Here is a 25,106-nt window from a genome sequence, read left to right as displayed (position 1 = left end):
GTGTCTTCAGAAATAACCTGGAGTGAGGGGACTGTGTGGGCTGCGGGTGCAAAGTTGCGCCCAAAGTGCCGTTTCTGCCATTTCAACACCGCGGCTTTACATTTTAAGTGGGGCTGGAAAAAGGAAGCTGTTTGGAAAACGCTCATCATTCCCCCCACGTCCACGACCACCTTATTCTGCCCGCATCTCATACAGAGGGCTGCTTGTGTCTCAAGCATGTGACTGGGAGAGAGAGAGAGGGAGGAGGGGGTTCAGGGGCGAGCGGAGGCGCCGGTACCCGCTGTCTCCTGCGCCGACTCTCTCCACGGCACCGGGCGCACGCAACCCTCCTGCGCTCCCGCACGCAGCGACGCGGAGTAGGCGGGTCAAGTAGAGGGGAAAGGAAAGCGGCGCAGGGCTTTGATTCACACAGGAATATTCGAACCACTTTTTCAGGAGGACCGTGGCGGTGTCGGGAGTTGCCGTCGCACCCGCGCGTCGCCGGATTCGGGTGAACAGAAATGCGCAAAGGCGTCCGGTTGGTTTTTAATGGTGTCATCTCCAGCCCCCCAGCCTCCCTCAGCCTCCCTCCGCCGGTCCCTCCTTTCCTCTCGGATGAATCCATGTTGTAGAGTCATTCTCCCCGCAAAGGTCACAGCTTCTGCTTCGAGGAACGACGCGAACAAGCGGACTTTTCCCTCCCGCGCCAAAGTTTTTGGTCTGGGCTGCAGGAGCTCACGACGGCTCGGTCCGGAGCCGCTTCCCAGCCACAAAACTTATTTTCAGGTCCGTGATTGGTCCCCTTTTTTCCCCCGGGGACGCTGCTGTTCTCCCCACACGGAGTAGCTGAAAGACCCGAGATGAGTTCGTCTGCAGCTGAGCGTCACCGAAGCTTCACGGAGGGAAAATGAGAAGGACCGAGTCAAAGTTCATCAGGCGTTTCACACCGCGGTGAGTACTCAGACGTCTCCATCAGCCCTGCACCCCCAGGCCATGTTGATGCTGAGGAGTCAGGCGCAGGAGCAGGTGGCGTCAAAACCACCACAATCTGCGGGAATTTCGACCGAAGGCTTGTCCATCCGCACGCACGCACGCACGCACACGCACAAATCTCTGCATTGTTGAGGAGAAATTAGGGGATTGTAAACTTCCTCCCTCATTCTGCATTTTCCAAGCAGCAAAAATAGGATTCTGCTGTGGTTTCTGTTAATAATTGAATGACGATTGCCTCCAACATCAGCCATTAGAGAAGGTGCTGCTATTATGGGACCACTTGGCCTCCAGGACAAATACACATAAACACATCATGTTGGCTCACAGGCAGGTGGGACAGGGACGGCCTTTATTTTAAATGTCAGCTCATATCTGGAGAGCATCTCTGACTGAATGGAGGGAGGAAGTATTGCAGCTCGGTGGCCGATCACTGCTGGAATCCTGAACGCTGGCGTTGGGCCGAGCTGTTCCAGGACCACAACATGGCTCCGGTCGAGCCGTGTCCTCGTCCAGCTCTGGAGACTGAAGGCTGGACGCCACTCTGTCTCTCCCGCTGTGGTTCACCTGGTCGCAGCTCTCTCACCTTTCCCTCTCCTGAACGGATGAATGTGCAGCTGCCGTTTGTGGATGATAAATCTGTGAAGAGAATCTGTGTGTGTGTGTGTGTGTGTGTGTTACTGTAGAGGATGTGATCGGGCCAACCCGAGTCTGAGCTAAAGACAATAAGTAAAATGAGAACGCTGAGAAGAAAGAAGTTTCCGTGGGTGTTTCAGGTCAGCGTTTGCCAATAAGCTTCCTCCCAATATCCACAGCCCCTTATTTTATGATAATGAGCAAACTGTAGAGTTTGACTTGCGTCTGCGGTAAGTGCCATCGGGAGGGATGAGGAAGGGAGCGAGAGAGGAGAATAAAGCGGAGGAGAAGCAAATCTTAAAAGGGGGAAAATGCCTCATTGAGGGATTGGAGAGCACGTTAAAACAGAATCTGTAGATGAAGCGTGGCTGGGCTGTTAAAGAGGAATCTCTGAGGCAGCGGCAGACTGAATGTTGGGTCTGAACATTTAAATACGGGCAGATGATGGATGCGCAGAGCTGTGCTACACGTTAGCCACAGCCGACGCTGTCGCACCACTCATCATTAGAAGCTGCCTTCAGAAGGAACTTGTGTGGCTCCTGCAGACTCAAGATGAAGGACGAGGCCACACTCGCCTCACTAGGACAGACAGACAGACAGGCAGACAGGCAGGCAGGCAGACAGGCAGGCAGACAGGCAGGCAGACAGGCAGACAGGCAGGCAGGCAGACAGGCAGGCAGACAGACAGACAGGCAGGCAGGCAGGCAGGCAGACAGGCAGGCAGACAGACCGGCAGGCAGGCAGGCAGACAGACAGACAGGCAGGCAGGCAGACAGGCAGGCAGACAGACAGGCAGGCAGGCAGACAGGCAGGCAGGCAGGCAGGCAGACAGGCAGGCAGACAGGCAGGCAGGCAGGCAGGCAGACAGGCAGGCAGGCAGGCAGACAGACATTTACTGGTACTCGAATTATTTGGATCGAACCTGTTCTGAATCAGAATGAAGGCCAAACAGGGCCATCGCTGCCTGTTGGCAAGGCGAAGACGCTCGTGACCAGACAGACGCGGCTCCAGTTTAGTGATCCGCCATTCCCACTTTTTCCCTCGGATGTCCCGCGTCGTCGACTTGCTCGCCATGTTCCAGGGACGGCGCACGTTTCTGCAGGCGATCCGGGTGACGCGGCAACAGTTTTTAGTCCGGAGCTGTCACCCCGCCTCCTGGGCTGTTTGGCAGCACGTCCACTTTCCGGTTCAGGGAATCAACATTTCACAGCTTCGCCTTTTAACCCTGACCTCCGACCTCCGCTGACGTCCCCGCCAACGGTGTCAGGACCGCGGGGCCTTGTCTGCTGCAGAGCTGGTTCAAACCACAATCTCCATTTATTTTGAAAGTAAACAACGCATAAAGCATCATTTGGGGGAAACATCCATTTGCTTTAGCGTCCACCTGTGTGCGTTTGTTCCGTCGCGCCGCCGTCAGCCCAGGCCTGTTTTCGCTGTGATTTATCCCAGTTCAGCTCTAAAAACAGAGGTGACGCTCTGCGCAGCTCTCATTAAGCAGATTTTCCCCGCTTTCCTCTCAGCATAAGTACTTTATGTGCTCTGACTACGTAATGATTCACCACAGCGCCGCTGCTCGTTAAACATGCCAACATTTAGCGGCATCGGTGAGATCGTGCACACACGCATGAGCATCGGCAACACGCCATCGCTGATTGATCAACAACATCCAAACAATTAAAACCCAATTGCTGCCATCAGTGAGACAGTAAACAGCGTGCCTTTACACACACACACACACACACACACACACACACACACACACACACACACACACACCTCAATGTTGTAGCTGTTTTCACCACCTGACTGATGTTTATTTAACTCATTACTGACGGACGCAGACGCTGAAGCCACCATCAGTACCAGGAAACGGTGCATTTGTTGTGGTGCGCATGACACCGCGCCATGTTTTGATATTTCCATCCCCGATGGTCACCTGTTGTTATTTCATCTGGAGGAAACCCAACAGAGTTTTCTGCGATCGTCAGTTCACAGGAACGTCCAAACACCCGTCGTTGTACCAGTAGCTGCATTTGTAAATATTAAACACAACTGTGATTTAACAGGAAGCCATTTGCATATAAAAAGGATTATGAAACAAATGAATCCGCTGCCAGATTTTTTAATAACATTCTCCTTAGAGCGCTTTTCGAAAACAGCGTCGCAAAGTGCTTCTTGTCGCTGCCCAGATTATCATCCAGACACATTTGGAGTGTTTGTGGAGGAGAAAGTCAAGGTTTTCAAGGGTTCCAGGACCACCAAAGTTACCAGCGATCCTCATTTATGCACAGCTGAAGTAACAGAAACGTACTGAGTGGGTCTGACTGGACCCAGACAGTCAAATAGCAGGTGCCTGTTAGCTGTTATGATTCCCAGCATCCTCCTGAAATGCTTAAAGCTCTCAGAGGTCCCGTTTCTCCGTCGGCTACGTTACTCAGCTTATCAACCGCCACCTGTCTGAGGAGCTGACGCTTTCCAGTCAGACCTGTCTGAAATGAATTTGAAGAGTTTCAGAGTAAATGCGGCAGCTCCAACAGGCGTCTGGGGCCGTCGTACTCGTCCGTCGTACTCGTCCGTCGTACTCGTCCTTCGCCACAGCGCCCTCGCGCTCTTCCCCCTGAACTCACGAGCACTCTGTAGAGCTGCGCCAGTTCATCAACGGCGTGATAATCTTTGAAGTGATAATCCCAGAACACCGCGGGAGCTCATCCTTCGCATTTATTTGTACGACAGCCGGATGAGTGCAACCAGCAGTGGTGTTATAATTGCACAAAGGCTGCGTTTCACCCCCGGCACTGCGATGAGGAGTATTGTTGACAGTTGTAGGAGGAAAGATAACTGGGTTAATTAGGGCCAAAAAACGCTAATTAGGCAGCACGGAGGGAGCGACGGAAAGTCTATCGCTTCCTCTTTCCCTACTTTGAGGAAGGTTTCGAGCTTGGCTCACACACAAGTTACAAAGTGGATCCTGTTGAAGAAAGTAATGGAATGTTTTAATCAATCGGCTCCCGCGAAGCCTCGTCTGGAACCATCTCCCCACCCTCCTTTCCTGTAAACGTGTTCGTAGAAGAGTAAACACACAAAAGAGACTCATTTCCATCGGCACCAGTGCCAAAGATCTGCAGTGGCAACTGTCCCCCACACACACACACTCAGGCAGGTGACCGTCACAGGTCTGGCGTCCTACCATCAGTGAGCAGATGTCTTTGCTCCGTTTTGTCCTGGTCTCCAGTGGAAACGGCTGCAGGGAGATGAGCCTGGGGAGTCTCCACGTGGGTATAAACACAATAAATAAAAGTGTGTGTGTGTGTGTGGGGGGGGGGGGGGGGGGGGAGTCCAGAGAAAAGCCATTTCACAGCCAAACATCACAGCAGGTAAATGCAGTAAATATTTTGATATGTGATTTAATCTGGAAACGGGAGACCGGGCGAATCTGCCGACTAGCTCAGTATTTGGGAGAGTTGAGCAGGAAACTGGACCAGTTCTTGATCACTTCTAGAACCTTCAGGCAGGTTGTTTCTCCGGATTACAAGCTTTTAAAGAAGACTTAGCGAATGGCCGTTAGCGTGCTGAAAATGCCGCACGTGTGCGCGAGGAGCTGAGATCTGGCACTTCCTGCAGGGATGGTTGGTCAAATAATGACAAGACATCACGCCTCCCATGTGACGACACTCATCGCAGATGAGTTGTTAAGTATTTAAAGTGTGGCTGAGGTGTTTGGCATCCAGCGACGTGCTCTGAATACTGCCGACCATTAGCGCAGGCGTAAAAGCCTCGTACGGTTTGATCCGCTGCTGGCTGCACTTCACTCAGACGGACGTTTGTGGCTCCGTGGAAACGGGGCAGAACAACAAAGACTCCCGGTGGTCCATTTCTCCACTGCGGCAACAGGCGCGGCCTCCTGTTGCTGCCGTTTCAAAGAAAACTACAAACTGCTTTTTAATTCAGATGCGTTTGGACCTGAAAGCGGGCGAGCTGATGACTCAGTGGTGGCCTCGCAGCGTTTCTATGGAGGCAGGAAGTCAACACGTCGCCTTCTCTCGCCGTCCGCGGGCTTCTCTGACATTTGCAGGATCAGCCAGGACTGGTTCTGGTTCCGCTGGTGCGTGGGAAACGTGCCCCCCCTCCCCCATCACTTGAACCCTCCTCACAGTTCCAGAGAGGGGGCAGCCTCAGGTTATTGCTGGCCCACGCTGTGTGGAACTGTAATTGAGCTGGTCTGCCGGGGCCTCGCTGCCTGTTCTCAGCTCCGGCGGAACATTCCTTCCTGTTGGGTGACACATTTGTGTTTCCTTTTGATCATGTCATGTTTTTAGAATTCTTTTTATCAAATAAAAAAAGGGGGGGGTGTCTGGGGTGATGTAATGCCTCTGGGAAATGGAAAATAGTGTCTAAACCACAGGGAAACAAAAGCAAAGATTTAAACTAAAGAGGTATAAATAAATGAGTCCTGACAGCACCGTCATAGTTAGAGGATGTGATCATGTTTAAACAGGAAGTTGTCTGATCAAGGCTAAAGGGACACGAGTGTTCCATGAGATTCCCCCTGGATCAGTGGTCGGGACAGCTGCCTCTTAAAGGATGCGATTAAAATGACCCTCGTGCTCATCTTCACCATGCAGCTCTGGCCTGAGATGTCCTCCATAGCCAAGACTCCATAGTAACAACTTTGGAGGAGCCCTTTTGCACCTAAGAATTAGATCAAACACGATGTTAGCCTGCAGACGTTGCTACAGCACGTAGCCGTAATGTCCCACGTTGGGACCGAAGCAGCTCAACGACAGATGAAGAAGCCTCTTCACAGTAAAACCGAGTCCTGGAAAAAGCTGCGTTGGCCAGTAACAAAGGTCGTCTCGCCATCCTGAGCCCCGTCAATCATCTCCCACCTTCAGGGGGAGAGTGGGGGAGTGGGGGGTGACGGTCGGTGCGGGGTTGAGACCCACGACAGCATTCTGATGACAATCTGTCAGCTTAAATCAGCCATGTGTGGGTGTGGACATGTGTGAGTTTAAAAAAGGAACAGGCACACCACAGAGGAGGACAGACAGGCAGACAGACAGACAGGCTGGCAGTTAGACAGGCTGGCAGTTAGACAGACAGACAGACAGATAGACAGGCTGGCAGGCAGACAAACAGACAGGCAGGCAGACAGACAGGCAGGCAGGCAGACAGGTAGACAGACAGACCGTCACTGGAGGTGGACATTAAGCAGCAGAGCCAGATTTAAAAGCAAATCCTACGCGGATTAGCTACATTTTAATCGCCGGAAGTCTGAGAATCTTGTGTAAACTGCCTGTTCAATGTGCGGAATTTGCATATTTTCTTTAAATTGGTTTATGTAACTGCAAAAAAGTTCACCACAAAACAGCAGCCTGGTGTTGGAAACGAATTTAGGAAAACTGGACGAGCTGAGCAGAAGGCGCTTGAAACTCCTCCACCTCTTTCTGCTGTTCACCCCCCTCTGGTGCCTCCTCACACCCCCCCTCTGTCCCCGGCACCACCTCAGCAGTTAGGCTGCAGATGTGTTCAAATCCAGGACAGGGACTGGGGAGACGTGATCCAACCCTCCTCCAGCCACCAGGACAGGGACCGGGGAGACGTGATCCGACCCTCCTCCATCCACCAGGACAGGGACTGGGGAGACGTGATCCGACCCTCCTCCAGTGACCAGGACAGGGACTGGGGAGACGTGATCCGACCCTCCTCTAGTGACCAGGACAGGGACTGGGGAGACGTGATCCAACCCTCCTCCAGTGACCAGGACAGGGACTGGGGAGACGTGATCCAACCCACCTCCAGCCACCAGGACAGGGACTGGGGAGACGTGATCCAACCCTCCTCCAGTGACCAGGACAGGGACTGGGGAGACGTGATCCAACCCTCCTCCAGCGACCAGGACAGGGACTGGGGAGACATGACCCACCCTCCTCCCTCGCTCCTCCTCTCCTCCCTTGTGGCTGTAAAGCTGCTTCCTGCTGCTTGCGTCCAATGTTTCATGTTTTTTTTCTTGTATCTCTTCATGGACCAATCAGGAAAAGGCAAAAACTAAATTATGACCTGAAGTAAAGTCTGAGTCTTGTTTTTTGTTACAATCTTTACGTGCACCTTTTACAAAAATGTGTTTTATATATTCAGCCTTGATGATCAGCCCTCGCAGTTATTAAAGTTTAAACTTGAATTCCTCCTCCCTCACCTCCATGAGCCCAGGGATGGTTGCAGGCTGCGTCTGACCACCTGACCAAGGCCGTCCTTCACCTCCCACTTCTGCCTTCACGGCAGGATTCCTTGCTTGTGTTTTTAACTGGGACCTTCTCAAATGGTGAATAAACCCTGTTAGCAAACTGCTCGAGTTTGAGGTCAGAACAATGAACTCTTCGCTCGGCCGTCAGAAAACAAGCGGGCTGCTGGAGGAATGCCGTCTGAAAGGCTTCCCGGACTCCTGGTGTGGGTTGGAATTAAACGCAGCATTCCAAGAAAACAACAAGCAGAATGAATCCGAGGTCCTGCGAGCGGCTGGAACCAGCGTTCTCTGATGAGAACGAGCCAAACATCTGTAACGTTGAAGTCAGCACTTTACGAGTGTGTCATGTTGAAGGTCGGCCAAAATTTACATTCCAAAAATTGCAGCGGGAGCATCTTTTTCCCCCCCGTGATAAATGATTTAATCAACCAATCAATCACAGACATTTAAAAATGAATTTCCTGTCACCTGAGTGAGGGATGAAGGCGTGTCCCGGCGGCGTCTCGCTGCCTCCCGGACCTGCTAATGCATGTTTGTGTCTGTCTGCAGGTGTCTGGGGGGCATTGAGGTGATGAAGGGGCCCCGGTCATCCCAGTGGAGGAACCAGCTAATGACGAGTGGCCGTTGCTGCTGAACCAACCTCACCCTCTCCACCTTCCCCCCTCACCCTCATCTCTGATGGCTCTATGGGGCCTCATCAGCCTCAGCCTTCACTGCTGGGTGTGTTTACGCTGGACAGTAGCGGCGGCCGCTGCTGCCACTACCAGCCTCCCCAGCGACAAGCCTGGGGGCCCCCTGGACTGGCTGCTGTCTGATAAAGGGCCATTCCACCACTCCCCGGAGTACATTGATTTTGTGGAAAAGAACCGGCAAGGCTTTTCCACCAGATACAAGATATACAGGTGAGTCACGGCTATCTGCTCGCATCATCCGCATGACAAATCCCCCGGGAGGCCACAGCCCATAATCCGTGTGGGTGTCCTTTAAAAGAGGCGTGTGTACATATGGATAACGCTGCCGTGTCGCCGGGAGATAACGAGCAGGTTTCTGTCAACAAAAGCACCGATGAGCTGCAGCGCTCCACGTTCACGATGGGCTTTATTTTCAGAGGTGGCTTCCACGTGCACAACTCAGGCGAATGTCACGCCACCGGGGGAAACTTTGGGTTTGTCTCGGTAAACGACGCGGGAGGTGTCGCTGTTGTGCTCCCGCTCTTTGATGAGGAGAGATCAGCCGCCTGGTAATATCGGAGGTGCCCTGAAAGCACCGCGGCTCAGTCAGGTCATCTGCATGTTCTGGGTGAGGTCCTACCCTTCATTTCGAGAGGAGCCCAGCAGAACGTCCCCACCTGAACTGTAGTAAAAAGAAAGCTTGCAAAAATTAGATTGCTGGATTTGAAAGTTAATTCGATGAGGAAATTTAATCCGGCAACTTACAAACTTCCTTCTTTTATACTTACAGTGTTGCTTAAGGACAAGGGCATCCCAAGGGGGGCTTAATCTATATAAAACAGGTTATTTCCACAACATTACAGACTAGAGTTTATTATAAACCTCACGTAGCTCCTTTTCTCCTCGCGGGGGTCTCGAACACTCACCCGAAGGCAATTTTGTATCTTCTATTACCGAAGAAAGTGGGAAATATGCTGCCTAAAACCCTCTTTCATTGTTATTTAGGAGGCTCTCTGCGTTATTGTCCCCTGTGCAGTCATGCAGAAAGGTTTCATGAACAGCCAACGTTCACAAGATGTCTGGCACCCACGAGGCTGTAATTCATGCGTGCACGTGCTTCCCAGCGGGCTGGATGTCGCGATGGGCTGCCGTCCAAACCCCTCAGGGAGTCACCTGATCGGCCGGTCATCTGATGTATGCTGATGAGTACAGGGGGAAGAAACTCTGATTGGCCACGACAACAGCGTCTGAGCCATATGCACGCCGCGGCAGAGTCATGAATCATCTTCATCGTCATTAAGAGCGATGTTGCTGGAGCTTCTGGAAATAGATAGACGGGGTTCCTGACATCTACGGATCGGCCCGAGGATACTTTATGGCTTTGTTCAACAGTCGCTGCATTAGAGCTTTTTAATATTTCCGTCTCTGGCAGAAGGCAGCGGTCTGTTGGAGCAGAGCTGCACGGGCGGCGAGATTAATAGTCTTATCATGTGGCCAAGTGATTAGTGGGCTCTTAGTACTTATTACTGCACATTATCACAGAATCCCAAGAGACGCTTCCGTCAGCTGCAAAGGTTGTGTCTGGGATAGCAACCACACACACACACACACACACACACACACACACACAGGGGTATATCTGTATCTGTGTTTGAAAACACAACAGCTAAATATCCAGTAAATCCTCCCAAACTGAAATCAACTTGGAAGCGGTCCCATGAAGTTTAAATCGCGAGTGATATTTGTGGGCGAGTTTCCAAACAACAGCTCGTTCGGATTCCACTGTGAGTAATAATGTGACTTTTTTGTTTTTCATGAATAAAATGAATTGGGTGTCTTTTATTAAAGAAAGTGGGCCACTGCAATCTCCAGCTGTGCGCGACTGGTCCTTAAATCAGTTTCACTAGCTTGTTTCTTTTCCCAGTCGGAATTTCAAGCATTTTTTATGAGCAGAGTTTCCACCTACGATGTAACTGGAGGCAGAGAGAGAAGATACCAGGTCCTGAACAAATGACCTTCGCACAGGAACCTGGAATTCATGTCTAAGATGACAAAGAAGTTATCGAGCTTTTACTAAAATGAGCTACTTTTCATCCTTGCCAGATGCCAAAGGGAATGATTCTGGTCGGCAGTCTGGGATGATAATACAATAGTTTGCCTTGAGACGTCAGGCATAATTGCATTGCGTGAGAGTTTCTCTGACCTTTAAAAGACCTACACAGTTGAACTTGCATCAGAGAACGTGTCAGCCTCATCTGACGTTCATCTCTCGTACCTTGAATAATTAATCCTTTTAACGGAGCTGATACGGAATTATTTACAAAAAAGTTAACTCGAGGTTTAGGAAAAGTTTGTTGATTAAATTGCTGCGTCCTGATGAAACCACCTCCTCCACGTTAGTGACAAATCTTTAAAATGTTTTTCTATTAAATCCTGGGAGAGTTTTAGTTTTGGGTAATAAAATCCAGGCTGAGTTATAGAACTGTTACCTTTTACAGCTGAGCGGAACCTTCAAATAACCTCTGTGAGACTCACCGGCAATGAAACACAGCACAAGCTGATGCCACTGACACTGGTAGTTAGCATTGATGCTAAGCTATACAGGCTCCACCATTCTCACACAAACTCATTAACTGCTGATTTATCATCTGGATAAGAAACTGTAAATGTTTCCCTGTAAAGTTTGCAGTGTCGGTGAAGCACACATGGCGTTAGGTGGCTATGGCAACCCTGTAGGGACACTATGTTTGTTTACTATTGTTTAATGTGAAAAAATAAGTATAAATGGTGGGTATATGTACCCAAGACGTGGACTCGAGCCTATTCCACAGTCTCTCTCTCCAAGCTTGATCAGATTATTCTGCACAATCTTCGTGCCAGCACATCTGGCCCAGTAAAACCAGCCCAGACCTGAACAATCATCAGTAACTAAGGAAGAGAACAGGGGTGGGGGGTTGCGAATACTCTCCACCTGCTCTCCGCCTCGATAACTCCTGTTTGCTTGCTGCAAAGTGGAAGTGGCGACAGGGTCCCGGTTGAAGAGGTCATTCCGTTGTATGACAGGGCGGGTGCTGAAGATTTATGGCCGCACGAGACAAATATGTGGACCAGAAATGAGCCTCTCTGGTGTTTGTCTGAAAAGTGCAGCGTCGGCTAAAAAGGCACACATCAGGCATCGCCGTCACCGTCCCGCTCACACACACTCTCTGCTTAATCCTGAGCCAATCAGCCTCAATTCAGGGGGAATTGAAAAGCAATCCTCCACCTGCTACATTCTCTGCAACAGTTTGTTCCAGTTTATGTTCTACGTGGTTGGAACACGTGGGTGTTGGTGCTTTCCTCAGCGCTCCAGCGTTCCTTTGAAACGCACCCTTTCACAAAGGCCACGCCGCCTCCATCCATCACAGGCAGCCGCTGCCGTTCAACCTCTCCCATTACAGCCCTCACCTTTTATTTCTGCGCGAGAAAAACCCACAATTTTCCTAAAATGACTTTTCATTCCGCGGCCTATGAAACCCGACAAATATAAATAAGGTGGGAGCTTCGTCAGAAGGCCAATTTGGGATTTTGATATTCCAACGGATTGATTTTCCAAAAGACATGATCAGGTATAAAACTGCAATCTTCTCCTCCCAATAGGAGCTTAATTACGAGTAAATTGGGGGCATTTGCGAGGTGCCAGTGAGCGTGCACGTGGCTGATGTGTGATAACCACAGAACTGCAATATCAGAACTTTCTGTACATTCCCGACTGGTGGATTCCCGAGGATCTAATCCCGCCTGTACGCTGATATCAAGCTTTTTAAAGCATCAAAGATAACAGAGGTCAGACTATTTAATTAATCGCAGCTACAGACACTGAAATCGTTATTTTCCTCTGTGTTTGTCTTATCCCCTCTACAATATTAAGATCTGAATTAAATTAGAGTCCGAAAGCCTTAATTACTTTCTTTGATTTCGCTGTCAGTAAAAACGGTTCATAAACTCCGAATTAGAATGAAGCACGAGAAGCAGCTCAGTAAGAAAGTGGTGGTGACGGGGTCTAAATGTTGCCTCCTCATATTTACGCTCATTAAAAACCTTGGATTCAACGTCGATATTTGACTGAATCTCCTGAAAAACAGCGCTGCTGCAGATTAAAGGCGAGAGAAAGCACGCTGCCTACTGATGTCAGAGACCAAAACCTTTGTCCGGAACAATTCCGAGCGACGCCGAGGACGTCGACGGCAAAACGATTCGTTTCAGCAACGTGCACATTTTATTTCACCTTGTTTACCGCAGCGATGCACCTGTTGGAGGCATTCTGACCTGTTTTGGTTCAGCTGAATGGAGTTTTTGTGATGGCAGCATCACACACACACACACACACACACAACACACACACCACACACGCCACCACACACACACAGCCCAGTTATTGCCTGGTGGTGTTTGTGTAGGTTCAGATGAGACATTTACCACCTTAATTTCATCGTCATCATCATCTTCATCCATCAGAAATCATTGAACTTCTACATCATCATGTATATCAGTCGTGAGCGTGAGTCCAGGGACAGAAGATCTGAGCACAGCCCCCCTCCTGAGCCCACTCCTGACTGAGGGAACGCTGGGGACTAAATGTCAACTACTCAGTTATTCCTGCAGCATGTTGTCAGATAATCGATGTCCAAATATTTAATGTCAGTTCCCAGGAAAAGAGACTGGACAGGATGAGTCTACCCAGGCACTCCATGGACCTTGTTTGCTGGGATTCAATCCCACCTCCTGATCAGATAATCAGGGGGATTTTGTGTTAACATCACATATGTAAATCTATCATTTCTCAGATTTGAGGGAACAATCTCACCACAGCAGTAAGAAAATGAGCCAGAACCCTTGACGGCGCCCACAGAGAGGACCCATTTCTAACGGGCTCCTCAGAGGCCTTTTTTCCCCGGTGAAAGGGTTTCGACCTTGTGTGGTGATTGTAAGCTGCTGGTTTGCCTGTTAGTTCTTTCGGCCAATTGCATCCAATTTATCCAACCTGTGAATTGCAGCCTGGTCTGTTCAGAGCGACGAAGATCTTCCATCTAAATGAAGTGAACTTTTCTGCAGGACAATCTAGAGCTTACAGGGCGGGCGGCTGTGTGTGTGTGTGTGGCACAAAGGAAGAACTTAAACATCCCAGAATCTCTCTGAGACGACCATGAAAATTGTCTGATTAATTGTCAGAAACAGGGCAGCAGCCTCCTGCACTCACTCATGGCAGATGTTCGTCACCACAGTTTCTGTTCTGACGGCCTTGTGTGCGCTGGGTGGACAGTGGTGGAGATGTTCTCAGAGCAGCAGCAGAGCAGCAGAGCAGCAACAGAGCAGCAGCAGAGCAGCAGCAGCAGCAGCAGAGCAGCAGCAGCAGCAGCAGCAGCTCCTCTCAGTGGTCTCCAGTGATTTGCTGAGCCTACATACAGACGGAGGGCATGTCGTCCTCCCAAGGTTTTGCTGATCATCTCAAGACCATCAGAAACCACCCAAACGTAACATTTAGTGAGCGTTGGAGCAGCTCCACAAACTTGGGGTTCAAGCTGTGCTCATGTTCTCACCGACATCATGGCAACGCTTTGTTCCCCTCTCATCCCAGAGCAGATCTGTCCTGATGAAGCCGTTAGCCGTGTAGCAGGAGGAGCTTCAGCCTTGATGTCATTAACGTGCTCAAATTTGGGTTTCTGCCCAACTTTTGATTCCATTTTGCAGAAATAAATGTTGTTGTTGTTTTTATTTAAAAAGGCTGTAATTTAGTGAATTCACCTCTTTTCTCTCATCTCAGCAACCAGATGACACGATGCCGTAAACCCGCAGTGGGATGAGTTCGTGCTGTTGTTTCTGTTCAGGGAATTTGGGAGATGGAAGGTCAGCAACTTGGCCGTGGAAAGGAGAGATTTCTTGGAGTCTCCTTTGCCTCTGACTCCCGAGTTCATCAGGAACATCCGTCTCCTGGGCCGCAGGCCCACCACCCAGATGATCACTGACAATCTGATCAGGAAGTACGGGACCCACTTCCTGTTGTCAGCAACATTGGGAGGTAAACAACAGTAAACAAGCCAGTCTCTTTCCATATGCTGAAGTGGATGATTGAAGACGTTAATAAACGTAATGCAGCCGTTGCTCTTCGCTAATGTGAACGCAGCGCGTTCTGACGTAGCTAAAAATTAAATCTCTTTGTATTCCAGCGGACTTCCGATGGCTTTTCTATACAGTGGTATGAAGAAAAATATGCTTTTAGGAATTAGTAGTCTTGAGTGAAAAGGAGGGTTTGCGTGGCTAAAAGCTTTCCGGCATTAGTCTTCCGGCGTGGCACAAACAGATGGCGCGCAGTCTTTGTCAAAGAAAGTCATTTACCAACACGTCACGGCAGACACACATGCCAGCGGTAGCAGGAGAGTCCTCGGAGATGTAGTAATGCGTGGAAAGAGACGTGGTCCGTGAACCTGCCAATCCCAATTACGCGCGCACTCTTTTAATTGATTCAATTAGCAAAAAAAAAAAAAAAAACGTGGCAGGAACACACGCACGCACATTCTGAAAAGCAGGTTTTCCGGAGCGGCGGAAAAACTCGGCGGCGGCTGGAAAGTAGATTTAATGCTTGTAAAAGGTCAGCGACGAGGCGGGCTGCAGATCTGCCCAAGCAGATCTTAATGCAGCCCACCGATCTGGCTCTCAGCCACCACTTAGTGGTATGAAGAGAAGAGGATGAGGAGTTTACCTTGGGTGGGGTCCAGATATGTGCCTGCCTGCTTCTGGATGGATTACCTTTGTGTTCAGAAACATACGGACTTAATGAAATTAATAAATAGCTTGTGATATTAAGAGGGTGCCCTTCAGCGGCCCGGGGGGAGGCGGCGGCTAGAGGAATGGCCTGGAAGCATTAACACCGCATTAGGAGGAGAAATATGATGTGCAGTGTCCTGGGGGGGCCACGAAGTGGAGATCACTGCCATCGCTGGGGGGATGGGATGGAGCAGGAAGCTCATGTGGGACTGGTTGGGTGGGAAAAATGTGAACCACAGGCATGTTTAGCCAGAACCGCAACGTCAGGGCTTCAGCTAGCTGAACGCGTGGTGCCGCTCTCATGTTTGTGTGCAGGAGAAGAGGCCTTAACAATCTTTGTGGACAAGAGGAAGCTGAGTAAGAAGGCAGAGGTGAGCGACTACGCTGGGAATTCCTCCACCGTGACTCTGGAAGCTCTGCACCAGCTGGCTGCCTCCTACTTCATCGACAGAGAAAGCACCCTCCGCAAACTCCACCACATCCAGATCGCCTCCACCGCCATCAAGGTGACGCCTTCAGCATGTTGTGGCACGGCTCAGTGCGCCCGCTTTCGTCTACGCTAACAACACGCTCCCGTTTTGGATTTTTCCTCCTTTATTCCCGTTGCTTCCTTTTGTCGTCTTCACTCTAAAAATACCCGCGAGCAGGTTCCAGTCAGGAGTTTGCAGCAATTGTTGTTTCTCCAACTTTTTAATCAGATGGAATGAACAGGACACAAACAGCATCCTGCCTGTCGTGACGCTCCTTTATTAGCTTCATATCTGGTTCCAACAGGAGCTCCTATAGCTCAGGAATCCCTAAATTTTATTTGAAACGTCTCCTGACTGATATCTGCAATACACCAACGTCATCGTGTTCCTTTGTCAGGGACAAACAGTCACCAACGTGAGCGCACAGATGGAGACTGATTGGAGTCAGAGATAGGAGCTACGTCAGGAGCCAACAGAGGCTGATTAAAGAAAACGTGCTGATCCGAACGCACCGCCGCCCGTGTTGAAGCCATCCCTGGAGTTCAGGGTGTGAGTGCTTAGCTGCAACAATGACCAGCGCTGAAGTGGAAAATGATGCTTTTTATCAGCGTGCTTGTGATGAGATACCACCTTTGTGTGCCACCAGCTCGGGTCTGGAGGACGCCTGCTGAGGTGCACATATGGTGCGGTGGAGATTAATGAATCTGGTGACACGCCTTCCCCTTTGGGTGGTGTGGGGTTAATGGGTCTTTGGAGGGGAAGATGACCCTCCATTCTGTCCCTTTCTCATTGCTTTGAGCAGCGCGGTAGTCGGCTCTCTTTGTTGCAGACAGGCGTGAATCAATCTGCCGGCGCTGGTATCACAGTTCACTGTGATCCAGGGAGCGGCGGATGGGTACAGAGGCTTCGGATGAGTCTCTGTGTTTCCTTTGTCACAAATCAGAATTTTTCATGAAGCTGCAGAGAGGAAGCGATGCTGCTTTCATGCCCCACAGGCAGCCACTGGGTGTAACTGACAGGTAGCACATGGGAGCAGAAGAAAGCCCCGTCGCAGGTATCGACCCAAAAGAGCGACAGACTTAGTAGCTACGCCTCATTTCCAGAACCGACTGACCCACAGAGCAGCGGAACAAACGCGTCTCTCTGCACGCGATTGGAATGAAACGAGTCGGGGGACGAATGAGAGAGGGCACCGGCGAGGCCGACGACCCCCCCACACGCACACCCACCCGCCCAGTGTTACGCTAACGTCAGAGCTAACTTCACAGCGACACAGCTTCATTTATGGATGTGAAGGTGATTTCCAGCACTGAATCAGCTCAGCTCGTTTCCACCAGGAACGACTCTCGTTCCTCTGCTTTGATACTAAACTGATGCCTGTTGGAGGGAGGAAACAGGAGCGTCTGACTTGAACTGGCGGACGCAGCTCGCTCGTGTCGTTTCTCATTGTCCAGCTCAGACTAACTCCTGGTTTATCATCCATCAGCGGTTAGACATGACCATGCAACACCCTGTCTGAAGTCACTTAGCAGCCAGTAAGTTTAAAGGAAATACGCACCAACTGATGAAAGCAGCTTTAATCAGCTCTCAGTCATTTAGTGATCTTCCTGTCCTCCTGTCTGCTGTCCTCCTGTCCTGCTGTCCTGATGTCCTCCTGTCCTGCTGTCCTCCTGTCCTGCTGCCCTGCTGTACTTCTGTCCAACGTCAGCTTGGATCGGACTCATTAATTCATTCAAATCTTCAATGAAACACGGTCAAGGCTCAAGGCCAAAGCTGAACTTAAGGACCGTGTAAATATTGAATTTACAGTTGCTGTAATGGTGCAAATGGTCATTACTGGTGCTTGATGGGATGTCCACTGGACTTTAGTGCAGTCTGAGTGCACGGCGATGGGATAAGCTGCAGGAGCTTTGCTTTAAAATTCAGATGAATTGTCTTCTAATGATGCACTTAGTGATTCTTTAGAAAGACGTTTGAGGGGTTTCATTCCGACAGAAAGCTCTCGGCTGGTTGGGGTGAAGACCTTGAACCATTCTGACACCTCCACTGTGATCAGGCATCAATGTTCCCAAAGATTCCCAGTCGTGGATCAGAGGGAGAATGACGGAATGATAATGTTTCTGTGACGCCTGGAAATGAGAGGCGAGGCCTCAGCACTTGTCTCAAACGCATCCCAACGTCTGGGATGTTTCTCAAGCCTGCAGGTGCACATGTGACCAGCACTTCTGAGGGTCGCTGTCGGCCTCAGAGCGTGTTTAATGGGACAGCTTCACACAACCAGTCCACCTCCAGTCCCCACTCCAGGTTTGGACTGGTCAGGCTCCTGAAAGCTAGAGCGACTGTTTCTCACTGAACATTAAATTTAGGGTCATTTCAAATCCTCCATTATAGACACAAACACTTAACCGTGCTTATTCCAACTGTTCATAAAGGCTTTAAACCAATTTATTCCTGGCAGAGGCTCTTCTGCCCTCCAGGGACCCCCAGTCTTCAAATACAGCTTTTTAATTGAATGTTTCATTTCGCCAACATGCCAAGTTTGAGTCAACGTCCGCCTGCTGTACGTGGACGAGATCCAGACGTTGGTCTCTGCATGTTCTCATCCTGCCTCTCCGCTGAGCGGAAATACACCAGCACGAGTCGGCAGCATATCACGGAGCTTTAGCTCGTTCCTTCACGTAGCAACGCTACGATACAGGTGGTCAATAATGTCTTATTACGTCTTCTAATATACCAGGATCCATCTAGGGTGAAAAACAGCTGCTTTGCAAAGCGGAAATTGAATGTTCTGCTCATCAGTCAACGTTGCCATATGCTATATCATATGCTGGATCAAATATTTACCCAGTTATATGGATACAGCATTTATGTGGCTTGGAAACTGGAATTGTCAAGGATTGATTGTTTGATCCATATTTTTCATTAGTCAACTCGGATTATTTCCCGTTTTAAGGAATGTTTATCTTCCCATGAGCCCTGTTCCTGCAGCAGTGGGACTCCAGTTGAAGCTCAGTCATATTCGCCCTTACTCACCCTTACTTTACTCTGACCTGGCCAGAACCGTTGAATTAGAATATGAGGCACAAATGAGGCCCACTCAGAGGCTCCGAGTCAGGGTCAGGCAGCGCTGAAATAAGATCTCATGATGTTTGCTGGAGCCGATTGTTGGCGAAGGTCAGTCAGAAGAGCATCAGTTGGTGAATGCGCGGGCACTTGTCATACTGTCGACAGCAAGGACGCAGCGCCGTTAATCTGAAAGTGCACTTCTGATTTCATATCACCCAGGTGACAGAGACCCGCACCGGCCCTCTCGGATGCAGTAACTATGACAACCTTGACTCCGTTAGCTCCGTCTTGGTTCAGAGCCCTGAAAATAAAGTCCAGCTCCAAGGTTTGTCTTGTTTTAGTGGAGTCTTCCAACTTTTTACTGCCTTGTTTATTTGTTTGATTGTTATGTGGTAGAAAAGAACATAAAAAAGTTTGGTTTTTTTATCAAGAGATAAGCTCAGCCAGCACGTTATTACCGCTGTACTTCCAATAACGCTCCCCCAGTTTGATGACAGCACTAAACCCGCTTGCTTTTATAGGGTTGCAGCTGATCCTCCCAGTTTACCTGAGAGAAGGTTTTGTGCAGGCTGCCCTCAGCTATATAGCCTGCAACGGCGAGGGCGAGTTCGACTGCAAGGACAACGACTGCTGGTGCAAATGTGACCCCAAGTTCCCGCAGTGCAACTGCCCGTACATGGACATCCAAGCCATGGAGGAGAGCCTGCAGAGGATCACGGAGACGTGGGGGGTGCTCTACAAAGACTTCGAAGAGTCAGGTAGAAAGATATGCAAAAAAAAGAATCCATATTCCTCTCTTTCTGTTGCATAGCTCACTGAGAACTGGGAATTACTTTTGAGAAAAAAGAGGTTTTTTTCTTCTCCAATATAAATCATTCATGCCAGAGGAAGTAGGTCTTCCTCGGGTAAAATAATTCAGGATCCAACTTTAACGCCGACATTTTATAGCAGAGTGATGCATCCACATACCTGCTGGACGTGGAACCAATGGTGAATGAAGTGGTTGTATTCCACGCCAACCTGAGTTAATATAGCATTGATATATTTGAGTGTTGGTGCTTTAAAACGCTTCCTGGCAGCTTCTCTGTTCCAGTGGTAAAATATGACCAAAATAAGAGCACAAATCCAGACTGGGCTCACACAGCAGGAGCTGTTGGTGGTACGATAGGCGGACCTTTCTGCCCAAAATGAACTCTTAAAATGTAGTATTGTGTACGCCCAGTTAGAGGCCTGTCAGACCTTTTCAGTCTGGATTGCTGATTTATACTTCTTCAATCTCCTTGGAATTTATTTTGTTCCAGATGAATTCAAGGCGTTCTACACAAGGCTGCCCCAGAACTACTTCCTGAATGTGTCGACCATCCAGCACCTGTGGTCACTGGACCCCGGGTTCAGTGGCGGTACGAGCAGCTGGAGGCCAGCATGCGTCTCCTGTCCAGGCGAGCTCAGAGAGTCATCTTCAAGCTGTTTAGCCTCAGTAAAAGATGCAGCCGGCAGCCTCAAATCCACCTACCCAGAGAACGGTGAGCACAAAACACCCACAGGCTTTCATAGCAGGTGGACTTGACTTCACTGTTTCTTTTCTGTGTGGTGCATCATCTCATTTTAAGTCATTCCGTCATTTTTAGTCTTGTCTGGACTTCACTTCTCCATTTTAAAGGGGCAGGGACATGAACCTAAACGTTGTAATCCTGTATATTGGATGGAGGGAGTCATTAGACACGACCATTACTCTTCGGAGACAGCGCTTCCTGTTGATGTCTCCAATAGCAGGAAGTGATTCTCAGCGATGTGCTGGGCGGTTCTCACCACCCTCTGCAGCACCTTCTGGTCCGAGACGGAGCAGTTCCCCCACCAGACTGTAATGCAGTTGGCAAGGATGCTCTCGATAGTGCAGCCATAGAAGCTCATCAGGGCGTCTGATGAGGGAGGATTTGGTCATCTCTGGAAAAAGAGGTGCTGGTGAGCCCTCTTGACCCACATGGGCAGACTTCCTGTGTGCACACCAACACCTTATCTCGATGGATCCTTCAGCAAACTCAGTGCTGCACATGCAACATAGTAGTCAGCAGGAGTATCAATAGACACACTTTATATTTAGGTTTTAATTAGGACGGAACAGAACTGGACCGCAGCAGTCCAGTCAGTCTAATCTAGCTGGACTCCTCTGAGGAACCTGGGGATGCAGACCTCAGGAGACCTTAGATGAGCACCAGGGGTGGTGTCAAAAGGGTCCTCAATGACTCCTCCCATCAAACAGCCTCCGAACAGTGATGTTGCACGTCTGTTGTTGCCATGCAACGGTGGCTGGATTCTGCGTGCAGCCCTGAGCTCTCCCAGCATCTACACAGACCCGACTCTGGAGGTGTTGAAATACTATAGTGAAAAATGCAGAGTTCTGTCAAATAATGAGCAAGTAAAGCTTTATCATGTAAAACATGTAAATGGATTCAATTAGCTGTGGCTGTTGCGGGAATGGGATTAGAAAGTACTCAAATTAAAATTGGTGTTCATTCCTCAGCAGCTGCAATTTGAAGATAAACTCCAGCGAACTGCAGCAGATGTTGTGTCATCACTTTATTTGGGCTTTTTCTTCCTTCCTTCGTCCATCTCTCATCATTCCATAATGTGAAACCTCCCTCCCTTTATTTTATTTGGACTTTGACTGACCACCAATAGGAGCCAGAATAACCTGAGCAGTGACTTGGTTTCTCCTGCTGCTCTTAGGTTTCTTTTCTTAGTTTTTTTGCAGTTCTACAGGAACCAGACATTTCTGCTAAGAGCTCATTATTCACATCCAAACTTTGACTATTAGCAGCCAAATTACCCCATTCATTTTATGAAATCATTGAAATGAAACTAGCCTTTTAACACATAACTAATTAAATGGGCATCGACAACCACTCAAATTTGGCAGCAACAGATTTGAAGAGAAGAAGAGGAGAAAAAGCTTTTGGCCTGACTTGCAGGTTAGACTGACAGTAGGAGCATTGCTGCTTTATGAATTTGTGATGAGTTCTTCTCACTTCGCGTGGCCTCGCTCCCTCCATCAGGGGGAGTAATTGTCAGTGTTGATGAATCCCATCATCAGTTTCAATCACAGAGGCTTCAGATCGACTCCACCTCGATGGCAGGCGTGCCGGGGAGCAGAACTCATGAATCAACTGGCAGATTAATCTATACATTCGGCGTCCACCCGGCTTCTCTCTTTGTGCCTGTAAACCGCTGCGTCATTCTCTCCCTCGTTGCTGGAGCGCACATTAATCACCGATCCGCACACCTGATACTGTCACCCTCCTCCTCCGGGAGAGACGGGGAACAACATCAGCCTCAGCCAGAGTTATCGTTCTTTTGTGTCTGTTCAGACGCTTCTGTGATTGACAACAAGGTGATTTTCAGTTGGTGTGGGAGAAAAATGGAGACACGGGAGACCCGTGCTAATAATCTGATGCATTAACCCTCCACCTGCTTCTTTAGTTTAATAAATCCATGTGATTAGAGCCTCCGAAGCAGTTGTCTGAGGCCTGCAGAGCTAAGAAGGCCCTGCAGGGGTGAGCAGGGAGGTCGGACACACTCATCCATCTATTTAGTGCAGCTCACACTGAAGCAGGTGTCAAACCACCAACCCCATTCCCGGTTAACACACTCATTTAGGAGCCAGAGCTTCTTATTGTTCAACTTTACTGATGCAACAGAAGGTAACTGGGGATAAATCCAAGACAGGTCCCAGACTGGGATTAAAAGTCTGAAAGTTGGGTTTCATTTGACTGGGGGCATGTTTCATGGTAAATACCCAAGGAAAATTAAAGAAATGAGTCTAAATTTGGCTGAACACAAAACCCATGGAGGAGTAATAGTGAGGAGGGAATCTGAGAATTCCTCTTTCCAAGCCAGTACTGGGAAACAGAAGGGATGCTCCACGTGCGTAGCATAGGCTCGGTCACGACACGCTCTCCTTTTTATGTGGAATGTGCCATGAGCTTCCGAAGGGCTGCAGCTGAGAGAGAGTAACAGGCGGGAATCAAACTTGCAGCCACATGGGAGAATCACAGCTACCCCGAGGATGCAGCATATTTATGACACGAGCGGATCAAAGCCTCGCCGTCTCTCCCATTCTCCTCTCAACCACCAGAAACTCGCTGCGTGTGGAACTTCACTCATCAGGAAGTTTAGGACAACAAACACACGAAAACGCTTTTATTCTCCCAGAAAAACCCGATATTCCTGCACTCGCCCAGTAATAATAATATCTTTTAAATAACAAATGAGGAGTTTCTGCCTAAAGGCAGTATTAAAGCTAAATAAACCATAGAATGCACCACAACGCTAAATATGACATCAGAAGGAGGGAAAGCTTCACGTCCTTTAGTTTTCAACAGTTTCAAAGTCATCCGTTAACATTTTAAACTCTACACAATCAGGGCAGGGCAACTTCTATTTTCACCTTTGAATCAGCAAAACCATAATTAGTTGAATCGTATTATGGTGATTATTTCTGCCTGTATGTTTTAATTAGCGAGCTGCCTGGGCGACCTCACCAGACAAACATGTTCACTCTTCCTTCCCCGGTGCAGCTCTCAGTCCTACTGGCTGAGCCATTTCCAGTCTCTGCTGTATTGCTCAGAGAACAACCAACTGGGGGACTTCTCCGAGGAGCTCCACAGCTGCAGCTGCCAGTATGAACACAGCCCCTGTCAGCTGCCGCCACCCTGCTCCGTCGGGGAGGGTTCCGCCTGCGCCGGGTGCGCGCCAGACAACCAGACCCGCTGTGGGAGCTGCAACCCGGGCTTCGTTCTGACTCAGGGCATCTGCAGACCCATGGTGGCCGACTCTACAGAGAACTACCTGGGGTTTGAGACCGACCTCCAGGATTTGGAGCTTGGCTACCTGCTGCAGCGAGCCGACCGGAGACTGGAGGTACAATTCCCTCCAAATACTTGAGGCGTTACCCAACTAAAAAAAACCCTCTCACTTTCTTGTGTGTGTGTGTGTGTGTGTGTGTTGTAGGTCCACGCTATCTTCATCAGCAATGACATGCGACTCAACAGCTGGTTTGACCCGTCCTGGAGGAAGAGGATGCTGCTGACACTGAAAAGCAACAAGTACAAGTCCAACATGGTCCACATGCTGCTGGGGCTCTCTCTCCAGATCTGCCTTACCAAGAACAGCACCCTGGAGCCTGTCCTGACTCTCTACATCAATCCGTTCGGGGGGAGCCACTCGGAGAGCTGGTACATCCCTGTCAACGAGAACAACTTTCCCGACTGGAAAGCTACAAAGTTGGACCTCCCCTTCGAATGCTACAATTGGACACTGACGCTTGGCAACAAGTGGAAGACCTTCTTTGAAACCATTCACATTTATCTTCGGAGTAGAATAAAAACTCAAGACGGCCTGAACGACAGCGTTTACTATGAGCCTTTGGAAGTGACCGATCCTGCACGGAACCTTGGCTACATGAAGATCAACAGCATCCAGGTCTTTGGCTACAGCATGCACTTTGACCCCGAGGCGATCCGTGACCTTATTTTGCAGCTGGACTACCCGTACACCCAGGGGTCCCAAGACACGGCCATGCTTCAGCTTTTGGAAATACGAGACAGGGTCAACCGGTTGTCCCCGCCAGGTCAGCAGAGGTTGGACCTCTTCGCTTGTCTCTTACGGCATCGGTTGAAACTGACCGCCAGCGAGGTGGTTCGCATCCACGCGTCCATACAGGCCTTCAGCTCACGTCTGCCAAACTCTGTGGACTATGACACCACCAAGCTTTGCAGTTAACGGCTCCTCGGCGGGACATCTGGTTTACAAATGGCCACGAGGAACGCTTGGAGACGACTGAACGGTGCCAATTTTGGGGCAAATGCCTCCAGTTTCTGGATGTCCAGGAGAGAAATCCGGAAGAATGTACGTGGCTGTTCTGTTATCACTCCCTTCTGAGCTACAGTATGTCATAGGAACGGAGTGAAAAAGAGGGATTAAAGAGGAAACAGAGACAAAGTAGAACTTGGGATAGGGCTTTTAAAGTGATGACTCATCTCGTTTCACTATGACTCAGCTCATTTATACTCTAAGCATCAGTGGCAAATGAATGGACATTTTATGGTGACACAAAGGTCCAGTCTGTTTGTTTGTAATTTTATATGTTCTCTTTGCTTCAGTGACAGTGCACTTTCAATGAAGACCAGAAAACAGTGGTGTCATTCAAGATTTTGTAGATAAATTGATATTAAAATATCACGTTACAACACA

The 25,106-nt window shown here is 49.4% G+C and overlaps 1 protein-coding gene across 1 annotated transcript; it reads left to right on the top strand.

Annotated features, from left to right (window-relative positions):
- Window positions 1-244: 244 nt before the first annotated feature.
- On the top strand, window positions 245-25,106 carry LOC130528780 (BMP/retinoic acid-inducible neural-specific protein 3-like). The gene is given in 10 exon segments (XM_057038480.1): window positions 245-930; window positions 8,396-8,748; window positions 14,385-14,575; window positions 15,637-15,827; window positions 19,077-19,182; window positions 19,379-19,615; window positions 20,159-20,230; window positions 20,233-20,380; window positions 23,432-23,774; window positions 23,865-25,106. Coding segments are annotated over 9 exon segments (2,283 nt in total). The 5' UTR covers window positions 245-930; window positions 8,396-8,524; the 3' UTR covers window positions 24,636-25,106.

The sequence above is a fragment of the Takifugu flavidus genome, chromosome 7 (genome assembly GCF_003711565.1).
Source record: "Takifugu flavidus isolate HTHZ2018 chromosome 7, ASM371156v2, whole genome shotgun sequence".
Lineage (NCBI taxonomy): Eukaryota > Metazoa > Chordata > Actinopteri > Tetraodontiformes > Tetraodontidae > Takifugu > Takifugu flavidus.
The sequence above is the reverse complement of the archived record's forward strand: the minus strand, read 5'-3'. Positions and strand labels throughout refer to the sequence as shown.